The 26751-nt window shown below is 41.0% G+C and overlaps 1 protein-coding gene across 4 annotated transcripts in view; it reads left to right on the top strand.

Annotated features, from left to right (window-relative positions):
• Positions 1–26751, top strand: part of spryd3 (SPRY domain containing 3) — a 70338-nt gene that overhangs the window by 17480 nt on the left and 26107 nt on the right. For all 4 annotated transcript variants that reach the window (XM_042408149.1, XM_042408148.1, XM_042408151.1 and 1 more), the window contains exon 7: positions 15767–15916. In XM_042408149.1, the coding sequence (XP_042264083.1) occupies positions 15767–15916 (150 nt within the window). The remainder of the gene's footprint in view (positions 1–15766; positions 15917–26751) is intronic.

Consider the following 26751-nt stretch of genomic DNA (forward strand, 5'->3'; position numbering starts at 1 on the left):
CTTGAATGGACTTGGCAACAAGTGTTTCATCAGGGGAACCACAATGCCGTACCCCCCCCCCCCACCACTTTTTTCTACAGTGAACTATACCACCTTTGTTCTATGTCAAGGTGTCAGCTCTACTCCCAACTTCAAAACAGCACAACCACAAAGACTACAAGGCAGGTTTCTCATCGACGGCCGTGTGTGTGTGTGTGGGTCCCGTATGTGGTTATGTGATAAACACGTCCGTCCGCAGCGATACACAAACATCTGAAATACACATACGCAGGCTATCATCATCTTCTTCTTCTTCTTCTCTGGAAGCAGACAAGAGGTGATAAAAAGCAGAAAGGGGGGTGCCTGCTGTGGGTCAGAAGGATGATTCAACCAGCAGTCTTTGCTCTCTCTTGTCTTTGCGTCTGTGTCTCTCTTCTGTTTTTCTGGACCCAGGAGTCGGCAATGGCATGAAACGTGTTGATGGAGCCAAGTGCCTGGCAGTCCACCAGGTAGTAAAAATTCAATAAGTGGAGTAACGGGACTCTAAGGAATCTTTTACTCTTTCTCATGTGGTTGGAGGTTTTCACAGCTGGGGTGCCCGGCTGCTCGGGCAGTCCAGCAGTTTTTTTTTTTTTTTTATCCTCCTTCTCCTCTTCTTCTTTTCTCTCCCTTCCTTTCCTCTCATGAGTAAGCTACCATTAGCGTTCACATCCATGATGTGGTCACCATTGTGAGGGTTTAAGCGGGTGATTATACTCAAACTGATAAGGCTGTCAGGTTTTGACTAGTACAAGGATTTAGTAAACACACTGAAGACAGGGAAGGGTGTGGGACTAGGTGGTAACAGTAGCTGTTTCCTGGAATGACGGAGAAAGTTCGGTTTGAACAAAAAAAAAAAAAACAAAATGAGAGAAAGAAAAAGGAAAGTGTTGCAGAGGAAATTAAAAGATAGGATGGGAGAGGTGAAGGGAAAGAAGAGGTTTGTTTTTGAAGGGTAGAAATCTTTAAGTAGAAGGATTAGTTTGAGGTAAGATTATGCTTTAACGGCAGAATCAGCCACAAGCTGGTCTCACTTAATCTCTGTTGGTTTTGACTTCTAATTAATTTCAATGTGGTTTTAAGCAGCACTGAAACTGTCTCAACTTTTCCAGGTGTCTACTTTAAATCTTCCTTTGAACACAGGACTCCTCTCTTCTCCTCTCATCTGTCTCTTCTCTTCTCCTCATCTTTCTCTTCCTCTCCTCTCCTCACCTCTCCTTTATCTTTGTCTCTCCTCTCTTCTCCTCTCTTCTATCTTTCTCCTCTCCTCTCCTCTCCTCTCCTCTCCTTTCCTTTATCTTTGTCTCTCCTCCTCTCGATTCCTCTCCTCTCTTCTCCTCTATCTTTCTCTTCTCTCCTCTCCTTTCCTCTCCTCTCCTCACCTCCCCTTTATCTTTTTCTCTCCTCTTCTCCTCTCCTCTCCTCAGTCTTTTTCTCCTTTACCTTTGTTGTTTCTCCTCTCTTCCCCTCTCATCTGTCTCCTCTCCTCTATCTTTCTCTCCTCTCCTCTCCACTCCTCTATCTTTTTCTCCTCTCTCCTCCTCCCCTCCTCTCCTCTCTTCTCTTCTCCACTCCTCTATCTTTCTCTCCTCTCCTCTCCACTCCTCCATCTTTCCCTCCTCTCTTCTATCTGTCTCTCCTCTCCTCTCTCCTCCTCTCCTCCTCCTCCCCCCTCTCCTCTCTTCTCATCTCCTCTATCTTTCTCTCCTCTCCTCTCTTCTCTTCTCCACTCCTCCATCTTTCCCTCCTCTCCTCTATCTTTCTCTCCTCTCCTCTCCACTCCTCTATCTTTCTCTCCTCTCCTCTCTTCTCTTCTCCACTCCTCCATCTTTCCCTCCACTCCTCCATCTTTCCCTCCTCTCCTCTATCTTTCTCTCCTCTCCTCTCCACTCCTCCATCTTTCCCTCCTCTCCTCTATCTTTCTCTCCTCTCTTCTCCACTCCTCTATCTTTCCCTCCTTTCCTGTCCTCTCCACTCCTCTATCTCTCCCTCCTTTCCTGTCCTCTCCACTCCTCTATCTCTCCCTCCTTTCCTCTTCCTCCTTCTCTCATTTGTGTGGCTACGCAACAGATATTTCCATGCTGGTGGTTTCCGATGACTTACGGATCTATCGTTGGGTTGCCACAGATGAATTACACACCTCTCTCTCTCTCTCTCTCTCTCTCCGGCTGCTCGGCGGTTGCTTTCACCCAACAGCAGCAACTCAACACCAACGTAGTTTAAAAAAAAAAATTTTTTTTTTTTACACGTCGCTATTTGATAAGTGTGGATAATCACTGCTGCTCCGGATGATGGCTGTCCTTACTGATTGTTAGGAGGTTGGGGGGGGACGACGACTGAGTGATAAATTACTTTACTGACTGGTATGCTTTTGATGAGGCGGTACTGAGAAGTGCAAAGCCGCAGAATGCAGAGCACAATGGCGACGGTAGTGACTTGTCTGCAGCTAAGTCTTTGCCTTTGTGAACTGTTTACATTACAGTCGGGGGGGATGGCCACTCCTGTTTAGATAGGTGGGTATCTGATCCTAGATTTCTGCCCACTATCATCATACCTACCTTGCCAAATATTCCTCCTCCCTGCCCCCCCCCCCTCCCACCACCTCCCGCTCTGTTCTATCTACTTGTGCGTTTTGTCTGTTTTATAACCCTCCAACTCTTTATTTCTTTCTCCCTCTCCGCTCGGTGCATCGTCATCAAAATCTGACATTTTCATAATTATCCTTGAAAGGAGCTCTGATAAAGTTACTTTAAAAAGGAAACTCCGGAGATATCTTTCAGGGCGGGTACTGTTTTTTTTAACTCCGACCTCCTGGGTTTTTTATTTTTGAACGTTCTTTATTTTGCTACGCTCCGAGGTCCCTTTCAACTTTTTAATCACTCGATCTCAAGGCCATTCGTTCAGGGTAATGAATACTCTGCCCTCGAAGTTCTGTTTGAGTGGGAAAAGTTTTAATTGAAAAGGCCGTACCCTCGTCGGCTCCGTTTTGTCTATAAATCTTCGTACCAGCGTCTTGATACGCGATGAAAGCAGGTTTTTTTATCAACCTGCTGATTATTGTCTTGATGAATCAGTTTGTCTGTCTGTAAAATGTCAGAAAATAGTGAAATAGTTTCTTAGAGCACACGGTGACATCTTCACATGTCTGATCAACAGTTAAAACCACCAGATATTCAGTTTACTGTCATGTTTGACAAAGAAAAGCTTCAAATCCTCAACTATGAGACCAGCAAATATTAACCATTTCTTCTTAAAAAACGACTGAAACGATTAGATTATCAAAATAGTTCTGTCGATCGACTAATCGTTGCATCTCTGGTAAGCAGCCACTTCATCTACAGCCAACCGTAACTTTAATTAACAATAAATTGATGGTAATTAAGAGCAGAAGGAGAAACCACTAGTTTAAACAATACGAAACATTTCTTTTCTTTATTTCATCCATCAGGTTTTTCAAAAAATTTGTATCATATTATCAGAATTGTCAAGTTTATATCTGACTGAAAAAAGATGGAGAAAGAAAACACCCGAACACTCCTGTCTCAGTCCAGTTCATCTTTTAATACATGGACATTACATTTGCACTCTTTGACATCAGAAGACTGTTTTCACATTCATCTGCTGATAGTGGGAAAGTTTCCCTGCGCTCACCTTTTTAATCTGAGTAGTAGACGGGGTGAACCTACGAGCACGACCGACAGTGACATCACCACACTATCCAGTATGAAAATGATAAGTGTGATATGGAAATTTACAGCACACATACACTTTTCAATGAAGTAGGAAACTTCTTTTAGTCCAGCAGTGAAACGTTTGAAATGATATTTGTATATTCGTAGGAGGAGTTGTTTGTCATTTTAAGCCTTTTTTTCGTGGAAAAACTTTATTAGTTATTTTAGTTGTCTTCGACATGTCCTGAGAGGACCTTCAAGGTAAACTTTGCGGTGATTCATGGATTTGATAAATTAATTAGGTACGAGACAGCGTTGCAGAGGCATGTTTTCATTTCATGGCTGTTAATCTGCTTAGAATTTATGGATGTGACTCCTGGTAATTCCCCTAATTTGACAGATCCTCCCCATGGCGAAAGGAAAGTGAAACTTGGAAACATATCATAATGGCATTAATAAACACTTATCAGTGTTTGCTGATGTGTCACACCGTCAGACGGCCTTTGTTTGAACGAGTCCAGAACGAAGGCAGAGCTCAGTGACGATGTGACAGTGCACTTTCTGTGTTTTTGTGATGGGGCGCGCAGTGCACTTGGAAATGAAGTGGGGGGGGGGGGGGATTAATGGAAGCTATTATCATTATCAACGGGTGCGTTAAGGGCTGGAATGAGTCATGACCAGTCACATCACCTCCTCTCCCTCCCTTTTTTTAAAGTAGTGCCGTGATGCACGCAGTCCAGTCCATAAGAGAAAAGAGTATTTCTTTTTAAAACAAAGGCGTCCACATATAATACTGTAGCACAGCAGGTTGTCTCTAACTTTCCCACAGTGCTTATTATTAGTGTTGCATTAGAATTAGACATGGCTGCATTTATTCAATGCTGCAAAAACTGCATAAACTGCACGTACAATATAATGAACTTGTTTACATGACTATTGTGGTTTATCGCCAAATCGACCGCCGGACTGTTTTTTGCAGTTAATATGCAGAGTGTTTGCTGTGGCTAGCTGGAAACATACGCACTGACTGACTGACTCTGTGTGTGTGTGTGTGTGTGTGTGTGACAGCTCAGCCTCTGACAAATCTCATGCACTCACCCAGAAACTTCAGTTTTTCCTTCACTTACTCTCCTTTTTTCTTTTTCCTCTCGTCCCTGTACATTTATAAAGGAGAGTTATAAGTCTGAGCATACGTGCAAATTTTTTTGCTAAAAAAAACCCACAACATTCAAAACTTTTTTCTTGGCCTCATTTTGTTCCACAGGATATATTCACCTACGCTCATGTCTTTCCATTTAATTCATGCAATCAAGCCACTTCTAAAGAATTTTTTAAAAAAATCTCCGTTCAGTGTTTTCCACCTAAATAGAGCCATCTGCAGTCGCGGTTTGACCACATCTGTCGCGGAAACATTAATAACAAATTCCGTCGTGAAACGTCGAGTCGATAAAGTCGTGACAAGAGGTCTACGAATGGAAAAATACTACACATTCATGACTTTCAGCTCTTTTCAGTGTTTTTTTTTTCATTTAAGACTCTGTCGGTATTAATGGCTTCCTATCCATCGGGTTAGCCAAAACTGTGTTTCATATCTGCTTTTACACTTACAGCAAAGCACAAAATTAGCAAAAAAAACCAATTTATTTAGTGGCTGGTAAAAAATTTGAACATTCACTAGCTGTTTGACTGGTGGACAAAAAAATTTTTGCAGCCTGATCTACAGAAATATAAACATGTTACTAAGTGGTTTCCAGCAGCTTGAAACAGTGTAAAGCAGTCTGGGTGTGGCCACAAGTACAACAGACCTCACGTGACCACACCCAACAGACTGCATCTTTCTACCAATAGAGGGCAGTGCAGCAGTGCTTTTCTTATCTATTTATTTTCTCTAATTAAAGACAGCTCTAAGTAAAAAGCTCTGATTTAAGTTGCTTTTAAATGTTGGAATGAAAATCATTTTCAGCAGCTTTTTAGATTCTAAAATCAATCCGCTAACATTGTTCATAAAGATTTGATTGATCTGTTGGCTTTAAGTTTCACACTAATAAACATAATGTTCCTTTACAAGTGATCTGACTTCTTCATCTCACATACATGGAGGGATTTTTTTTTCTTCTTCTTCACCTTTCTTTGTCATGACTGTCAGCGGAAGGTGTCTTAGGCAAACATGTTCGATAATAATCCACATGAATGAAGTTTTTTTTTTTTATGGCTTGCCACCACGCTCCTGCTCTGCTGTTTTTCTTTAGAGGAGACATTTGGCTGGCTCTCCACTGCGTACGTGCGGCTCAGTGCGAACACGAGCCTCCAATCCTCTGCCTCCTGTTGTCACAGCAGTCGCTGTGCCCACCAACTTAATCCCCTCAGCTGCGGATGAGCGGGCCGACAAGTAAGTGGACAGCACCTGAGTCTGCAGTTATCAGTTTTTCCCCCAAGAGTACCGGCGCTCCCTCACAGCCCATATCTCACGTTCACTGCCTCCCCCTCTCTCTCTCTCTCTCTCTCTCCCCACCACCACCACCACTCCCCTTCATGTGGAGATTAAAACTCTTCAAGATGTATGTATCTTACCCTCTGACACAGTTTTTTTGTGCTGCACAAAAGTTGGAGCCGTTTTTTTTTTTTTTTTAAAAACTCTGCTACACATTGCAGTATCTTCTCCGGGGTATCTCCTCTTCTGCCCCGGCTTTAAAGTTTATGTGAGCGTGAGCCACACCAGTCATTGTCAAGATTGTAATAATCATCATTGCTCCGTTCCTCGTTGTACCTTTTCCAATTGCCAGAGCCAGCTCAGTACCAACGCCCCTTCTAAGGTTGCCTGCTTCCTTCCTTCCTTCCTCTGGGAACAATAGTCGTGAATCCCAACATGACACTGCTCTTGGATGAAAGTTCACAACTTTCCCATCAAGTTTGATGTGTTTGCAACTTCCCAGCCCTAGCAGCGGCACCATTGCCGTTGCCTCCCGATCTCTGATCGAGCAGCGTGAGAAAAGAGGAAACCAGGAATAAGTAAATCCGAGGAAAGTCGACGGACCGAGCGGAGGCTGGCTCGTCGCGGCCTATTGGACCTGCTCCACACAAGATGACAAGAGTAAAAGCTCTGCTTTGTCCGCATCTGGACCCCAGTTGTTGGCTGTTGTCACCAGAAGATGACCCTACTTACCCATTATCCTTTAAAATATTTTTCTCTTCATTCTTTCCTCACTGGCTCTGTTTCACCTTTTTTTTTTTTTTGAGATTCCCTTTCCATGTTGACAGCCTCGCACTCATGTTCTGTCTAAACACTCTTTAGTCTTTGTTTTGCTCAGTTTCACAGTCTCTCTGTTCTTAAGGTTCCCTGATATTCTTATAGAGGTATTAAAACACTCTCACTTGACAGGTTTTCCTTTCCAAACCCACTGTACCATGCAGCTCATTTGTTTTTTAGCTATCCTTACATAACTGATCGTAAGCTGTGTTTCCCCGGAGGTGTTTTTTAGTGGTAGGGGGGGACGTTAAGCTTTTGCTGTAAGCTGTTATGATGTTATTATTATTATTGCATTGACAAGAGACCATAGGAATGATGTCCAGGTCACCCGTGGCCAGGTCACCCATAGAGGTTTAATATATTTATACTTTGATTGGTTCTTTAGTACGCTGCTGATTTATTTCTTTAAAAACATTTTTTAAATAGTGTGTAATACAGTGTCACGCTGACATTGTTATGTAACATCTGCTTTTATGTCTGAAGGAAATTTTTCAGCAGAATTTATTTCCAACTGTGGCTCAACTGTGGTCTTCAGTCGCCTGTCGCCTCATAGCAAGAAGGCACTGAATTTAAACCTGCTGGGGCCTTTTTTTTTGTGTGGATGTTTACATGTTCTCAACTTTTCTCTCCTTGTTTCTCTGTTTTTACAATGGATTTGAAATATCGTGTTGATAATTTTATTCACTTTCAGATTTAAGTCTGTTTTGTGGCTTGTTTCTGAAGGGCTGAATGTACTTTAAAACTGATCCCTGATTATTAAGACTAATGATAACTTTCATCATCGATTAATCAGTTAATCTATTTCTCGATTAAGAAAATATTCTTTTGGTTTATAGGATGTCAGAATATTGTGAGAAATGCCCATTATATATTACTTTATGCAAGGAGATGTCTTCAAATTTATTGTTTTGCCTGTTTGTCCAAAGCTTAAACATATTGAGTTTCAATTTATCACATAAGAAAAGCTGGACCCAATGAATGTTTTACATTTTGGCGTGAAAAATGACAATCATTTATCAAAATGGTTAGATTGACTAATGGATTAATCAATTATATATTTAAGGTCCAGCTCTGTTTATACTACATTCGGTGTCTGTGTAGTGTTCAGACCTGTACAGTCATTAAGTTTGTGCAGGGAAACCTCACGGAAATGAGAAAATGACAAAATTTACATTATGTTCTCACAGCTATGCAAACAAAAGTATAATTCTGTGCCTGGAGTCGTGCATGTTAATCATCAAACCTGAGAAAATATTACATTTATTGAACAGATTTTTCTTAAGTTGAGCTGAACTTTAAATATAAATTAAAGGATATGTTCACAATTTTTCAAGTCTCTCTTAAAACAACAGTCAGGTGCCCGTATGAACAGGTTTTCCTCGCTGTAATCATTCCTCCTGTTCATTAAAGATTCCCTTCAATGTTTCAATGGAAGTGATGGAGGCCAAAATCCACAATGTGTCCACACAGTCATTTAGTGCAAAAATGCATTTAAAAGTTGATGTGAAGCTTATATGAGGCTTCAGCAGTCTGAGTTAGTCACATTAAGTGGATATCTGCCACATTTACAGTCTTTTTAGCATCAAATTCCCTCTTTGTGTTTCCTGGGACAGTGTTTCCCTGCAGTAGAGGTATCTCTCTATATAAAGCAAGGAATCCATCTGTATGTTTGTCCTTCATATATCTCGAGAACTGTTCATCTGATCTACTTCATACCTGGCAGGTGGATTGCTGGAGAAAGGAGGAAGTGCAGTGTAGATGTGTGAAGTTGTTTTGATGGGCAGTTCTTGAGAAATATATAAAAATACCTCATAAACAACGTTGATTTACTTCTTCTTCTGCCTGTGGTGTCAACGAGCGGAAATACAGACAATGCCACTTTGCCATTGCAACCCACATTGTGGTCAGAGGTGGGATTACTTCCGTAGTGTTAATGACTTGAAAAAGTTTAAGAGACTTAAGCTCTACTATTGAACTGTGTGCTGTGAACGAAACTTGGCATGTATGTTCAAGACTTAGTGCTGGATGTCTCAGGCACGTTCACAAATGTATAAAAATACCTCATAAACAACGTTGCCTCTGCTTCTTCTTCTGCACATGGATTCAACGAGCGTAAATACGGACAGCGCCACTCTGCCATTGCAAACCACATTGTGGTGAGAGATGGGATTACATCTGCAGTGATAAGAACTACCACAGAGAACGAAATGTGCCTCATGCGTTTAGGTAGCATTGGTAAATTGCAACGTCTACTGATAGTCTGCATGAGAGGTGTTTAGGGGACGGGCACTGTTCTCTCTAGGTATTGAGTAATCAGCCTGTTCTGAACAGGCACGTTTTAAATGGGCACTGCACTAGTAGTAACAAAAAGAGGAACTAAAAAAAGACTGTAACGTTGAACTTGATTTGACTCGTTTGGACGGCTGAAACTTCATTTTCAGATAAAGCTTTCTGAGGGAAATAGGATCTTCTAATGGCCAGTATAAACAGGAGGAATGATTACAGCACAAAAAAAAACTATTTCAGTGTTCATTCGGACATCTGACTGTTGTTTTAAGATAAACTTGAAAAATTGTGAACCCACCCTTTAATCTCTTCAGTTAAGTAGTTAGTATTTCTATTTCAGCTTCACTTACCTACATTATCATTTATTTTCTGAACTTGGCGATGTTTGACAAATCCCACAACTGAGCTGTGGTTACTCTACTTGCTCTTCCTCACTGGTTGAATATGCTAGAGGGCAGATCCAGGACCTGACTACATCATAAGCTGCTGCTTTAGTGAACCTTGTGGTAAATACTCAGATATTTTGAGGAAATCTGACCTGTGCCTTCATGTTAGTAAATCAGGCTCTGTGTATTTCTTGGTGAATCCAGTTGGAAGTGGAAGCTTCTTTCAATGTGTAGTCTCTGGACAGCAGTACTGACTTGGATCCTTGAAGAATGGTCATAAATCACCTTCCTCATCCCTCTGAGCAGCGCACTAGTACGACAACTGTGAATTTATTATTCTATACCTACAGTATATACGTCTTGCCATCTTTTCATGGCGTCCTCTCTCTCTTTTTCTCTCCGCTCATATTCAGCTTGTGTTTTTCCAACATTGGCAACCTTCCTGCAAAACTGTACTTTTTTTTTTTACATCTTTGTCCAAATAAATCACTGGTGGTGGCAGTAGGTTGCTGGCACCGGGAGCCTGCAAGTTAATTTGGGCAACATCTTCCCAGCAGTGGTGATGGTGATAATGAATGGAGCGAATTAAAAGGTGATGAAAAGCTCCACATGGCCGGTGTGCGTGATGAGGTGTCAGCGAAGGGCAACAATGTGGGTCCTCGCCTCTCACAGGTTTCAAAGGAAATCTGGAAGGGACGATTGATTGATTAAACCTGCGGAGCGACCGCATACAGTCAAATGTTTTCAGGCGTTGTTTCGTGAAATAACTTGTGGCGGTTGCGTAGTATTCAAATGTTATTGCTAGTGTCATACCGCATGTGACGGCTGTGAGAACATAAAGATCTCAACATCAGCGTCTCTTGTTGTCTTGCAGAATTTTTAAAACAGTGTTGCTGCAGGTGGGAATGTTGCCGCGAGGCATACTGCATGCATCAAGGCAAATATCATCTTGTCTTCTAACAGTAAATACTTGTTCACCTAACTGCACATCACTTACTCTGTCAGTGCTATGGTAATTACAGGTTATGTTTTGATTTTTGCATTTTGTTTTGCTGCTAAGTGCTTCTTTGAACTTCCTAATCCAGTTAAATAACGTTAGTCCCTCAGCAAGCGCTTGTCAGAATCACAATCAGAAAAAAACTATTGATCCCTGCAGGGAAAATTGCTTTTGTTACAGTTGCTCAACACACAGTTAGGAAAGAGGAAGTAAGAAGGTAGGAGCTACTATAAAATGACATAGTAGTAACAATAAATACACAGCAAGTAAATGGAAAAATGTGCAAATGTGCAAAAGGTCACAGTATGGAAGCGTGCAAAGCGGATTAACAGTAATTTAACAGCACTTGTGATGTCACGCGACACATCACACGCTTAAACAAGAAAGTTGTTAAGGCTTCGTAATAAGTAATTGATTTGTTTTGGATGTGCTAATCTAAAAATCACACTAAATTGAAGATACAATAATTTACTGCCGAGTATGATGTTTGAGGTTTTAGCAGAGGACCTACCGTTATGAGTTGAGTTTGAACATGTGCGTGATTATGATGTTTTGAAATATCTCCGCTTCTAATGAATAGGCGGTTGTGATTTGTAGCGGTTTTGTTCAGGTAATTTATCACTTTAAAAAAAAAAAAAAAAAAAAAAAAAAAAAAGACAGAGCCAATGTAGCGCGTTTCATGGTAATGTAAACAAAGTCATGACACGGTTTAAGGAAGAGTAATTTTCACACCGTTCAGCACTAGTGGATGCATTCAGCACAAACATCACCTGTTAGCCCGTTTTAAAAAAAAAAAAAAAAAAAAAAAAAAAAAAAAGCAGCAATAAGACGGAGCGGCTGTAATCGGCTGTGGCGTTATGGCGTCGGGGTTTTTCAGTCCATCAGTTTGCTATGTGCACAAAAAAGAGTGACTGATGGACAAATCAGATTTGGCTACTGGAAGGCACCCAAGCCAAGTGAGAGATGAATTAGAGCAGGGAATCACAGCATCTGTTCCAAAACGACAAGGCCAGTGGATATATTTTCCATATTAAAGTGGCACATTTGGATCAGATCATTCAGATTTTTATGTTAATATATCAGTTTTTCAAGGACCACAAGTTGAACAGATAATGGAAAACAATTTAATGTAAAAAAAAAAAAAATGCACTCTTTGTCATTTCAACTCTTCTAATCAGGTCAGAGTTTGGTGGAAGTGTGAACCGCATAATACAGAGGAGGTCTCTTAATTTCACCTTTCTTTAAGTTCCCTCCATTAGGTGTGACAGGAAATTGGCAGGACCACTCTCTGGGCGTTACATCTGTTTCCCAGGCAGCGGCTCAACAAAACACATCTTGCACACCATCATCACCGTTCTTACCTACTCAGAATTATAGGAGTGAGAGAGAGAGAGAGAGAAAGAGGGATAGAGAGAGAGAGATTGTCAGCTATCTCAGTGAGGCATGCTTCGCTCAAGGCTATGTCTCTCTTTTTTTTCTTCCCTCCTGTCTCTCTCCTCCTTCCATTACTCAGCAGCAAGAAGCAAGAGAGAAAAAAAAACACCGAAACTCTTTCCTGCTCTCCCGAAGGAACAGCAGTTGTCCAGGCATGAAAGTGGAGTAGGTTAAGGAGACACAAGAGTACACATGAAAGGGCAGTCTGTAACAAAAAAAAAAAAAAAAAAAAAGGTGGAGGCTAATGCAGGAGGTGTAACTGTTATCAGTGTGAACAATTAATCAGCTAGAGTACTATAAAGGAAACTGTAAAGAAATCCGGTTTGGGTTTCAGGAATGTGAAGAGATCCTCTTTCCACTCTATAAGTGTAAAAAGTGCATCGCAGAAAGCTCTTTGCAACAGGAAACTAGCGAGAGGTCGGCCATGCGCTAACTTTCATCATCAATCAGCGTGTTGACGTGCACTTAAGGGTTACTGTGAACATTCTCCAGTAAACTGATTTCTTCTGAACTGTTATGTAAATCGGAAAACTCGCCACTGTAATCAGGATAGAGAAATCTGATTTCTTCAGATAGGGAAAACAGACGGACAGAGCGTCGGAATGGTTGGCTAGGTCACGTTAGCTTTTTGCTTGGCTAACAGACCGGCCTGCTAACCCCTCTTCTGCTTCCGTGCACACTGCTTCCTCTCGCCTCTGAGCCGTTGCAGTCTGCCAGATCAGTCCGCCGCTGCAGGGCGCCGTGTCTGCAGGAGCTGCAGTCTGCTGAACGCCACCCTAAGCTTCAGTGGAAGTGAGGTGGGCGAGTTGTTGAGAAGTTCAGAAGTTCTGTTGGGCCTTACCTTCTCGGCCTAGTCGCACTGGTCGTGTTTAGTGCACACTTACTCACGTTAAGAGACTCTTTATGCCGTAAACCAGGAGCCCGAGAAGCTGCAGCACTGCTTTGTGCCGCCATGAATATATTTGCATCTTCATAGACTGGATGAGGGAGAAGGAGTAGATGTCTAGTAGTTTTTTTGGGTGGAAAAATCATATCAGAAACACATTATTGTTCCAAGCAGAATATCTTTATACATCTTAATACATGACTGGATCTTTAAACAACCTTTCAGTTAAGTTTGCTCTGCATTCATGGATATTTTTGAAGATTAAAGCCTGTGGCATTGATGCACTGCTGCATTGATAATTTAAGTTTTCACTGTAAGAATTCCAAAAATCTCTGGTGTCGGTTGTATTTTCCTTTTAATGTGGGCACAGTTTGAACACTGCACGCGTTTACGAACAACCTGTTTTTTCGGTTTTGATCATTTGAAATGAACCAAAGTTGGCATTAAACATAATTTCGTATAATATACAGCTACACATCTATGTAAGTACTGCTCTCACCAACCATTTAATCTATCGTCAAGCTCACAGACTTAAATGAAAGTTTTCGACTGCCTCATTTTCATTTTTTTTCCAGTTTGAGGGATCGCTAGGCAACAGGCAATAACAAAAAAAGGGAAAATTGTAATAACTTAATTGAGACACTTGACTTTTTTTTTTTTTTGACATGGATGTTGAATAGCTGTTCCCACCAGGTGTGTCCTTCAAGTGGCTGGCTAGTGAAACCCAGCACACCCAGGCGGTGTTACTTACACACACACACACACACTCACACACACACATGCAAAAACACGTGCACACAAAGGCTTAATACAGAAGTAATTTCGTCCACCCCCACCTTGTCTGTCATCCTAGACTTTCAAACTGGGGGCGTATATTCGTCATTACACACACACATGCGCTCACATGGCATGGAAACAACGCTCAGCCTAAAGGCTTTGCGGTTGCCTAGCGGCCCACCTACTCACCTGTACCCACCCATCCCCACCTGTTTGGATGCTTAAGACCTAAAATAGACCTAAAAATAATCACATTATCACCGTGTACTCTACATGCAATCACTCATGCGGTTGTTCATACTTGTAGGATAGTCAGCCATGGGCGGTTCATTGAGAGTTTGAGTGGCTTTGGAAAGTGTCAGTCTATCATGATGCCCACTCACTTTACTGTAGGACACACACTTGCAAAAGCCAGTTGCGTGGTTAAGTCTTTCGCCTCTGGAACAAAATAAGACTAGGATCCTGCCCAAGCTTGATCTGCTGTCTCCATCTCAACTTTCCCACTGAAAAAAGACTCATTACTGCCAGCTCTTTAACCAGTCAAATAAAAACTGAAACAAAGAAAGTCAGGAAAATCCAGCCACGGTAGAAACAGGTTTTTACTGACAAACTCTTAAGTTAAAGGAAAGTTGATTAATAGTTACTGTTTCGTTATTAGCTGCGTGTAGAAATACATGTGATGTTACAGAATACATCAAGTAACAAATAAAAAAAAACAGGTTGTTCAGGTTAGTTGTTCAGATTTTCTCTTGCCAGGACAGTATGACACATAGTGTTAAGTAACACCACAATCATAAACTGTATGCGTGACTGAGATGAGCTGTAAATACAACAGAGTAGCTTCACCAAGTTCAACCTAACAAGCAACAAATGAAAAGGACAATCAATAATCTGAGTATCAATACACAGATCTGCTCAGCAACCCTCTTAAAATAACAAAACAAGCTCAGAGAGATGAGACAAGCTATTAAACTTCACGCTCCAACAGCTGTAACAGTAAAATATGTCTATGTAACAAATATATATCGCTGCCATTTCACAATTAATTAGTAAAAAAACAACTCACTCATTGCTGAGCTTCACAAAACTCCAACCACAGAGCTGCCGTTCCGCCTCATTTTCACCAGCTCACTTTGTTTTGTAATCAGTTCTGGTTGAAATTCAATTATCTTTTTTTTTTTTTATTATTTTGAACAAGCTCTGTGCCAGTTTTTGACGACAAAAGAAATCTGCCAAAACGTACATGTTTGCACTGATAAACACTTCACACAGAAGTCAAGAAGAAGTCGACTCCTGCCAACACTAATTAGATTAATGCCTGTCAATCATTTAAAGGAGGCGCCCAGGTCGGAGCGGTTTTCACTATTTGGATCTCTCTCTAGGAAACTTGGAAATAAAGAGGATACAGTTTAGGTGAAGAAACAACAACTGATGACATTTCTAAGAGCTGATGGCAAAACGACATAAATAATTAACTCTTATTACACTACAAATAAACTAATCTTCTGCACCTTTAAGGCTGAGGTATGCTTGGAACAAACTGACCACGTCTGATGGAGAAAAGTATTCATAGCTGTTCTAAACAGCCACCATAGAGAAGAGGGAGACATGATAATTGTGCAAATTTTTCCCACTTTCTTACCTCTACACACCTGGCCAGTCGTTGAGTGAAGTGGGACTGAATGTCGGATTACTGGATCGGTTTTCTGGGATGTTACAAACTCACTCAGATGTCAGAAATGTTAGAGATAGGAGGTTTCAGACTCTTTTTTAACCATCTTACAAGCACTTCATCTGAAGCATACTGACTCCTTCAGCGTCAACATCGTTGTATTGCGAAAGCTCGAGCAACATCTTTGATTGTGATCATCATTACTCAGCTGAATGAGCCTCGCGGTTCGGAGTTAATTAGGCAATAACTCAGTCGGTAGTGTGAGCCTGCATCTTATTATGCTCATGTTTATATCATTATAATCAATATATTGTTTATACTGTATCTCAACATATTAACCCCCCCCCCCCCCCACCCTCCCCCATATCCTTCTGTTTATCCCCTTCCCTCAGCTCTTGGAGTATGTTGGCGAAGGAAAGAGCATCATGGACGTGGGTTTGGCCCAGGCCCGCCAGCCACTCACCACCCGCTGCCACTACTATGAAGTGGAGATCGTAGATGCTGGAGAGAAGTGCTATATCGCTCTGGGCCTGGCAAGAAGGGTGAGCTCTCTAAGAAAAGAACAGCTTCACACACACACACATCTACACTCAAAGAAGGTTTTTTTTTTTTTTTGCCCTTTTTTTTCCCCTCACTGTCATATATTACTGTCCAGCTTAATGCACTCAAGGGACGTGGACTGCATGAATAAGCCTCCAAATGGCTGACTTATACTCTTCCCCCCGCTGGTCCCCGTTCAACAAGTGGTTGAGCTAACAACTATAATGACGGAAAACTTTGACAAAAACCTGGATTGGGAATTACGCAGGTCATTAGCATCTGCAAAACGTTCCTCAGATCCTGCCTTGGGAATGTTGTAATCTTGGAAGAGCAGCGGTGATAGTGTCTTTTTTTTTTTTTTTTTTTTTTAAAGGTAGGATCCTCCACATAAATCTTTATCACAGCGAATAGAGAAAAGATGATGATGAGTGACTAAGACCGGACGATTGGCATCCGCGCTAGCGTTCTGAGGTCGACCTCTGCCTACAGTGAAACGCATTAAAACGGCTAAATCTCTTCTTCGCCTGCATTTCAGTTGGCAAACAACAAAACTGTATCGCAGCCAACATCTGGTAAGGAGTAGGGAGTGAGACAGACAGCCCGGCTGACCAAATAATTATTTAATGGTTGCAAAGTTGTGTGATAAAATCAACATAAATACAGGATAATGACAGCAGCTGTGCTGTGTAATCAGCTATATCATTGACATTTAATCACAGAAAAAGTAGAGAGTTGTCTCCTTAACTTTGCTGCCACACAGTCGACTGCGACCGGACAGCTACAGACAGTCTGTTACTGTGTCGAGTGCCAGCCCATTAAACCTCATCTCCCCTTGCTCTATGTGATCACTCTATACTGTGTGTGTGTGTGTGTGTGAGTATGAAATAATTATTTAATCACGGCCCATTAACACCAACAGCAAGCCGCTGCGCTGCGGTGATAAAATTATTATTTTATAATCGCACCGTCGTCTGACAAAATCAGCATAAATCCAGGTTAATGGAGAAATTTCCACTCTTGTTTTTTTGGGCCGTATTGACATTCAAACAATCACAGAGAAAGTTAGAGGGTGAATAAAGGTCGTCTTCTTTAATTTTTTTTTTTTTTTTTTACTGCCACACAGACCTGACCTTCACTGAGAAGCTTACATCACTGTTTTGCAAAAGCTCAGTTTTCCCCTGTACACACTGGAACAACAAGCTGGAGTTTTAAGATTTACACACTCTGGAGGCTGTTTTGGAAAAGGTCCGTTTTTTTGGAGGGGGGGGGGGGGGAGAGAAAAACGCAGTTTTAGTCCCGACAGAGGGCTGAAAAAAGGAGGGAAAAAAAAAAAGATGTGTTTACAAATTGAACCGGGTTAGTGTGGATGTACTCTTTTTTTAGGAGGCTTGAACTGTGTGAAATAGAGTCTAATAGTAGTAAACATAGTGGTAGTTGTCATCAGCTTAATTTTCTTTCCCATTATCCAGCAGCTTAGCCATTCTCTTTGGATCTAATGGCCTACTTTGTGGAGATGAAACACGTCCAAGAGGAAAATACAATTAGAGAAATTTTAACACCTCTCATTTGAGCCCTCATTTCTTTTTCCAAAGAATGCACATGCGGTTCCCATTTCAGCATTAGCGCTGCAGCTCTGCAAGTGACTATTACCGTGTTGAACTGCTTTGAAGAATAAAACAGACAAACCTGTAGATGTTTGGGCGCTGACGGAGACTGATTCAGTATAAGCGTCATTGTTTAGGATCTTGATGTCAGTTACGTTAAGACTATAGGTTTAACGGTACGTTTATTCATCCCGAACCGTTCCCTCGGTTCGGTACACTTGGTTACTCAAACGGTTGCTGTCGAAATAGTTTAATAATCCACTTAACTCTGACGTGTGGAACAATCATTCTAGAGCGCGACTTCCACCTGGAACATTTTAGCATGCTCATGGATGTATGCTAGCCGGCTTAGCCAAGGCTTAGCCTGGTTACCGTGGTTACCCTGTAGCATCGCCGCTGTTAGAATGACAAACGAGAGACCTATAACACTGACTGAGTGCAACACTATGATTAAAATATGCTCTGTTATCTCCGTAGTGAAGCGATACCGTGTCTCCTCACTCCCCCTCCCCTCTCTTTTATGGTCGGCTTTTCACTTGTTTGGTTCACTTGGTTTGGTTCCTCTGACTGATATATTATCATATATGACTATAATTAGATTATTAATAGTGAAGCATCAGTGTTAGAGCAGCATGTTACTGTTGTAGTTACTGGATGTGGAGCTAGTTTGAACTACTTTATATACAATTAAACCATCAATCAACATAAAACAGCTGTCATCGGGTTGTGTACTGTTACACCCTTAATTAGGACTGTTTTTTATCCTCTCTAGTAAGCTTATAAAGTACGGGATTAAACTGGTATAAACGTCTATTTTCTTAATAAATGGACTCTTTTAGAAAACCTATTTGTATTACATGTTTACCTAATATTATTCTTCTGACTCAGACGCTATTTTGACAGTATGGATTCATGATTTGATATATTTTTTTTTCACACACTGTAAGTTTAGCCTTGAAAATGTTATGATTGTGAAATATTAGCGACTGCCAAAGCCAAGGTCCGTGGAGAGCTGCCAGCACTGTCTCTCTACCAGGGTCAAAACTCCTGCTCCTTTTAATAACAAAAATAAAAGATGAAACTTGTACAACATCTTTCAAGGTCTCAGAGGCGATTTATAAAACGGGAACAGAGAGAGAGAAGCACAGGTCAGTAGATGACAGTAAGACAAAGAGAGCTATAGATGAACACAGAGAGGAGGAGAAATACACTTGCACTAAGGCTGGGTTATGTATTGATATTATATCAATATTATGATATGACAAGTGTTGTCTTTTCCTGGTTTTAATGGCTGCATTACAGTAAAGAGACGTAATTTTCTGAACTTGCCAGACTGTTCTAGCTGTTCTATTATTTGCTTTTACCTACTTAGTCATTATATCCACATTACTGATCATAGTCATCCCTACAATATTGTTGCAATATTGATATCGAGGTATTTGATCAAAAATATTGTGATATTTATAACTTGCACAGTATATGTGTGCTCTGCTTGCAGGTTTCCATCCATGCCCTGTAATTTATTAGTAATATATTCATTATTTTAAGATCTGATCATCCTCTTTGTGGAAAAATGGCTGTTCTGCTTTTAAAAAATTCATAAATGTCTTCTACCTGACAGTGAAAGAATAAGACACAACATTAAATCAGAACAGAATAGAACAAGTTTTTGGACATATTTGTGGAAACATCGTCTAAGCTGCAACCTTCTGACAAGAGAATGTCCTAATTTAGATGCTACGAACGTTGATAAAATATGTTTGTTTCTCCCTTTTTTTTTTTTCCCCAACAAGCTCACATAGCGTAGCTTCAGCGATTTAAGACGTCTGTCCCTTTACAATAGTTGACATTTGGGAGAAGCGTCAAGCTGTTATGTACTTAATGTATTCGCTGGGAAAGTTTATGCAGTTAAGCTAGCTTGCTAATTGTAGCGCTGATTCCCACTATAGTATTATGATGGTTATTTCAACACCTGCTGAGTGTTTGGCAGTTCCCACACACTGATGTTGTGTTCGTCGCACGCTATACAAAGGATGGGGTTTACTGTAGGTAGCGTTAGCTGTCTCTCTTACATGAGTTAAGGGTTGTCGTGGCAAATGATAAGACTGAAACTCGCATTATCGTCTAGTTGTGCATGTCAGCACGCCGTATGTTATCCTGTGATTTGAATTATTTATGAGTTACTAATGTACTGAGTCGCAGAGTAACGTAAGGAGTGCTCAAATCACAGATAAGATGATTTAATTACAGTTTAAAGTCTTTAAATCATACAATACTTCAAATCTACATCGATTATATTTACTGAATTATGTTCTGTGAATATGGAGACAAAATCAGTAGAATATTCTCTGATGGAGCTATAAAAGGGTACATGTTCATACACATGCTCTCAATTAAACACACAGACGTGCTCCCATGGGTGAGGAAGACGTTGAGTGGTGATAACTCCAGTCCTATAACCTCCTCAGAGTTCCCTTCTCCTTACTTTTGCTCCACCACTTTTCTCTCTGCATCTGGGTTTCATTATAAAGACATTAAGTTTAAGTCCAGGAGAGGTGATAAAGCAGAAAATTGAAGGGCTTGGGTAATGACTGTTTACTCAACAGCAGTCGCAAGTTTGCATGCTTGTTGGTCTCATTCCCGTAGCATCCCGTGGTAAGACGACAGGCCTGAATATAAACACAAATCCGCTCATTAATGCCCCACAAACTGCTGGATTCTGCCTGTCTGTCTCTCTGTCTCTGTCTTTGTTGTGGTTGCTGACTGCATGCTCGTCTTTGTACTGTACTGTATTTTCTGCACTTTACAAATCTCTTTATCCCCCTATACCAGCTCTACGTCTCTATTCCCATCTTAACTTTAGCAGTAGCCCGCCGGTCATGTTTCATGAGAAGTGATAGTTTTTTATTTGGGTCTTTGTTTTAGCCACGTTGGTGGGATGGTGATGTTGGTCGGTCATTCCACCACTTTGGTTCAGACTGAAATATCTCAACAACTATTGGATGGATTGCCAAGAAATTTGGTACAAACATACATGGCCCCAAGATAATGAATCCTAATGACTTTGGTAATCCAATGATGTTTCCTCTAGCGCCACCAGCAGGTTGGCATTTTTGGTTTTGAGTAAAATATCTCAACAACTATTGGATGGATTGCTAAGAAATTTGGTACAAACATACATGGTCCCAAGATAATGAATCCTAAAGACTTTGGTAATCCAATGTTTCTTCTAGCGCCACCAGCAGGTTGGCATTTTTGGTTCTGAGTAAAATATCTTAACAACTATTGGATGGATTGCCAAGAAATTTGGTACAAACATACATGGTCTCCAGATCATGAATCCCAATGACTTTGGTAATCCAGTGTTTCCTTTAGCGCCACCAGCAGGCTGGTGTTTTTGGTTCTGAGTAAAATATTCCAACAACTATTGGATGGATTGCCAAGAAATTTGGTACAAACATACATGATCCCAAGATAATGAATCCTAATGACTTTGGTAATCCAATGATGTTTCCTCTAGCGCCACCAGCAGATTGGCATTGTTGGTTCTGAGTAAAATATCTTAACAACTATTGGATGGATTGCCAAGAAATCTGGTAGACAAATTCATGTCCCTCTCAGGATAAATTGTTATAAACCCTGACTTTTTTTCCTCTAGTGCAACCATGACGCCAGAATTTTAATTTGTCCAATACTAGATGGTGAACATGGTGATCATTATACCTACTAACCATCAGCTTGTCAGCATTGTGCCTAAGTACAACCTCACAGAACAGCTACTGTGGCTGTAGACTCTTAGTCTTGTTTGCATGTTGCATGACCAAAAATTGTCCCATTTCACTTCACTTTTCCTTTCCAAAAGAGTTCAAGACGTTAAAATCGAATCAACTTGTCAAAAAAAAAAAGGTGGAAGCCACTGTTGCCAGTTTCCTGTCCAACAGGGAAGTTGGAGGAATTTGTGTTATGTGATAAGTTTGTGTTGTGTGTGTGTGTGTGTGTGTGTGTGTGTGTGTGTGTGTAATCTAAGATCTGTTTTGACCCTACTACAATTCCTAGACCTGTCATGACCTCTCACTTTCTGAAGATAAGGGTCTACATGAATGTACAGCATGCATAAGCTTGGTAGCAAGGTTGTTTTTCATCCGGTACACACAGCGGTTGCTAGGGTGTGGGACAAAGAGATCTAGGCTTAGTTAGCGGTGGAAGAGTGTAGGGGGGAGATGGGGAGTGCAGGGTTTTAAGGAGGTGGGGTAGCAAGGTAGATGGGGAAGCCTGAAAGTCAGGAGGTAGAAAATTCGAGGGAAGCTATTCAGAATATGAAAAACACAGGAAAAAAAGCAGGAAAACCCTCATGTCCTGAAAAACAAACAAACCCCTAAAATCCTGCAAAAAAAAAGAGAAAGATCATAACCCTGAGAAACAGTGGGAGGATGGAAAATGTAAAGGTGGGTTAGGGAGTGGGGCGGAATATGTGTGATAGTTGTAATGGAGGGGTGAAGGAACAGATATGTGGTTCATGTCATCAGTGTGTGACTGAAACAGATGGTTTTTGCGGTTCACCCTTGACCCTGTGTCTCTGATGATTGTCTTGACTCACTCTCTGTTCTGTTCATAAACACAGTCATAAAGCCACACACAAGAAATAAAACTACTCAGGAGGCTGGAATGGCAGCGTTTCCTCTGTCCTGGTATGCCCCGGGACCGGGTCCTGGGAACAGCTCCCTTCCTCTTCCTCCCGTGATGAAGCAGTCCTACTAACCTTTTTCAATGTCGCTCCTGTGAACCTGTTTATAATAACAGGGTCAATTTAGGATCAAACAAAGGACCAGTCACTCTGCCAAGACCTATGACGTTGAAGTTACAGAACACACGGCACCACTCACATAATTTAGGAGGTGCTCCTTGGTGCAATTAAAGAGATTAATATTAAGACTGATAACACGTTAAAAAACATGTGGTTTGATGTCATTTTTGCACACGAGACAACACTAAAGTCATCACGATCCTTGTAATTTATTGGTGTGTGACTGCACTGATTGTTGAAAAAGAGATGTGCAGAAAGGGTGATGAAGATGGTAAGGCAGGTCGGTCATTCAATCACTCTGGTACAGACTAATATATCTCAACAACTATTGGATGGATTGCCATGAACTTTGGTGCAGACATTCATGTTCCCCATAGGATGTATTGTCATAACTTTGATGATCCCCTGATTTATAATCTAGTTAGTTAAAAGATATATTTGCTCAGTTCTTTGGTTTATGACCAAATACCTGCAAAACTAATGGCGTCTCCATCATCCGCAGCTATACTTACATGTTAATGCTAACATGCTAACCTAAGCTTGTGACCATGGAAAACATTACCTGCTATAGATTAGCATTTTAACAATGTCATTTTGTGCTTGTTATCATGCTAAAAATAGTCCAGTCAATATTGGATTTTTGAGGCTGTTATCAATGATATGTTGCAAATTGTTTGTTTTTTTCTTTCCACACACAAAAAATCCATTTTTGATACCTGAAACCTTAAATGGTTACCTGAAAGGTTTATACAATGAAAATTTGCAGAACCCAAATGGAAAAATTAGTTGTTTGGGACACATTTGGGTAAAAATTTGTATAAAAATTTGTATAAAATAATAGTGTAATATACTGCTAAGCTGAACACCATGTGTGCCACTTATTCATTAATCATTAATGGATTTATCCGTTTATTTCAAGAATCATTTGCATCCATAGAAAGCGATGAACGTGTCTTGACATATTGACACGGAAAAAGGTTGTTGTTCTCCTCGCTCCAGCCAGATCATCCGCTAATGTCAGGCGGTTGCCGTTATCGCGTGGGGAGCTAGAGGTTTTAGCTCGATGACACAAGGTTAAACAAACAGACCTGCATTACTTCCCTCTGCCCAACCCCTATAAGTGAGGTTGTGTGGGCACGTACAAACAGAAACTCACAACTTTCCCTCCCCTCTTAGCCTCTTACAAACTCTACCTGCAAAACACACACACACACACACATTACACACATTCATGGTAATTCATGGCTTTAGTTATATTTTTAGGCAGCTCTGTGATATGCCAGTGTGATAGCCGCAGTAGATGATGGGTATCTGCTTCCACAAGGTTCCCCTTCTTTGCCCGCACCTTTCCGCTCTTTCTCTTTCATACTTGTTTACTCTGCCACAGTGTGGAAATGCAGGCAGCTCTGATGACACCGGTGTAGCAGCTGCAGATCTGATATTGCACGCTTTTTGCTCCACCATGCTCTGGACACGACGACAGTGTTTGTTGTTCTTAGAAGCAGCTTGCATTTCGCTGATGGCTTCTGCAGGCCGGTTGGGGTAGTGACAATGTTTTGAAAATTTACAGTATATCAGAGGCAGCTGCTTAACATGGTCTTCTTGCTATAAAATGTATTCCATCATATGTTGATAGAGAAGGAGTGTAAGTGTGATTTAGTGGCGCCACCACTGATTCGAAAAACAAAAAGTCACAGCATTAACTGTTGTAATTTCCAAACCACATTAGGGTGGAATGTTTCTTCTATCAGAGGGAAAGCTGCTCCAAGTCTTTTTAAACAATATGATCTGTGCTTTAAATAATTGATGGCTAAAAACAGGTTATTACTGACTGAAAAAACATCATATTCACACCGAGAGAGCCTGAAGTTTAAAATCTTATTTTTGCACTCCTATAAAAATGTTCCGCATCTGTGTACCACAATTATTATAAACCACTTGGCAAAAAAAAAAAAAAAAAAAAAAAAAAATCATAATGATATGTTGGGTGGTGTATCACTGTTCCACTGTTTTACAAGTACACTACCTAATTTTCAGGTATCATTTATACTGTAGCAGCTTGAGTATGTCGAACTCATTTGAAGACAAAAGTGCGCTGTTTGTTACCAACTGAAGTCACTAAACCATGACTCCCTTAATTACCGTCGCTACGGCTGTTGAGATTTAATACACAATTAACAATGGTAATGGTGACAAATTAACCACCCCTAATTCTGTAATTTTTAAATAAATGGGTCATTGATTTCACACAGAGATAAGCAAAAGCGGTCTTATCATGTTTATCTAGTGACAGATTTGCAGACTGAAATTACAACCAGCGTAGCAGATTTTATCAACTGATGCTAACTAGCAAACTTAGCTCCATGAGTTGGTTGAAAATGCTCTCCTCGGCTTGAATTTAAATGAAAATCTGGTAAAAAGGGGTATTTAGTATGCACTTGATGGCTACACAGTGTACATGATATGGGTTAGGGTTAGGGATACGGATACTAAAAGACTCGATTCGGCATCACGATGTAATGATTCATGTAGAAGACATAGAAGTAAAGAAGTATTGCTCTTGTATTGCAGTGTAGAGCTCGTATTAAGTGTGATCATGAAAAATGTAAGATCAGACTTGTTGTTTCGTCCGAACATAACCTCTTTTTGGCTGCCTCGCTCACATACTTGTTCCTACAGTTTAATGTTACAAAAGAAAATGCTTCTAGGATGAGAACTAACAGATGGGTTTGGCAAACATAACGCTATCTTGGGTAACATTAACGGGGGTTGCTAAAGTGTAAAATTCCCCAAATTTTGAAAGTTAATGGTGCTATATGAAAAGTCTCTAAAAAGGGGGCTAACCAGAGTTTACAAGGAGTATGAATATACAGTTCTGTATAAACGTTTTAGGTATTTTAGACGTTTAGATCCTTATCCATTATACAGTACCATAACAGAGGCCTCTGATCGGTCCCAAATTAATTCTGCAGCATGACAACGATCCCAAAAATACAGCCAAAGTCATAAAGAACTATCTTCAGCGACAATGAGAACAAGGTGTCCTGCAACAGATGGTACGGCCCCCACAGAGCCCTGATCTCAACATCATGGAGTCAGTTGCTTCTGTCTTTTCATGTAATCCCAGACTGAGACGCCTAAATCCACAGAAGAGCTGTGGCAACTTCTCCAAGATGCTTGGAACAACCGACCTGCCAAGTACCTTTTTTTTTTTTGAAAAACTGTGTGCAGGTGTACTGAGGAAGTGGAAGAACTATTTCAGTCGCTTGGCCGACCGACCCACCGACCGACCTTGACATCCCTTGAGCCAGGCAGCTAGCACGGCTAAAAATCCAGCTATATCCAGCTGTTTATTACTGTAATTACTAAGATATTGTAAAGTTGTATCGTCAGTATAGAGAACGGAGTGCTGCCTCAGTTTTTCTCACCATCACACCATATTTATTTAATAGATAGAGCTCGCTGAGTAGATGTTTTTCAATTGGAGATGATGGACACAACAATTACCGAGAAGACGGCTATGAAAACAGGCATTTAAGACTTTGATCCATTTATCAGACACAAGTCTGCGGTTTACATTAAAGCACTATAAATCCACCCGTTATTTGTTTAGCCATTCCTAATGTTGTCTTATTTCAGAGTGTTCCTCCAAATCACTGATCAGATTAGTGACTGTGGGTCATCAATCAGGGAGCAAACGCCCAGACGTTCCTCTCCTCGCGGAGATGCAGCCCACATGCCAGTCAGCCAGAGGAATCCTCGGGCTTGTGGTTGAGACGAGGGGGAAGAGGAGCAGACTTGGCGGATCAAGGGGTTTCAGGCTTGGAGCAGTAGCTGCATTCCTCCATGTCTCTCTGTCTTCCTCTGCTGGTGTCTCACTCTGTCCGTCTCCCCTCTCTCACTCCCCACCTCCCCCCTCCGCCCCCCCATCCATCTCCATTTCCTGTTCCTCAAGCCCCAATGGGGTTGTCAGACAGGATCGTTGATGTTTCCCTGATGTCCTGGCCTCAAACGCTGCACTCTGTCTGTCTGCAGTGTCCCTATTACTCATTTCTCTTGCCCACACAGGTGCTAATAGTAATAATTTAATCAGCCTTATTTTGTTTTTTGAGTAATATAGTGCCTCTCTAGTCCCCTGCATCTGTCATCTGTGGCTTTTTCTTTCGTTCGGGATAAAAGCACATTTCCTTTTACAGTGACTCGCTAACGGCTGACCTTTCGCTGTTTTTGGACGTCATCCTGGTTAAAATGTTGTATTTCTTTCAACTTGAGACACAATGAAAGGTTTTTTTTTTTTTTTGTTGTTGTTGTTGCCTTTTTTTTTTTGCCTGTTAATACTAACGGAAATGAAACGCAGTTGGGAGAGTTTACCTGAGAGAGAGAGAGAGAGAGAGAATATGTGAACAAGAAAGCATTTAGAAGATGTAGC

This window comes from Thunnus maccoyii, chromosome 4 (genome assembly GCF_910596095.1).
Source record: "Thunnus maccoyii chromosome 4, fThuMac1.1, whole genome shotgun sequence".
NCBI lineage: Eukaryota > Metazoa > Chordata > Actinopteri > Scombriformes > Scombridae > Thunnus > Thunnus maccoyii.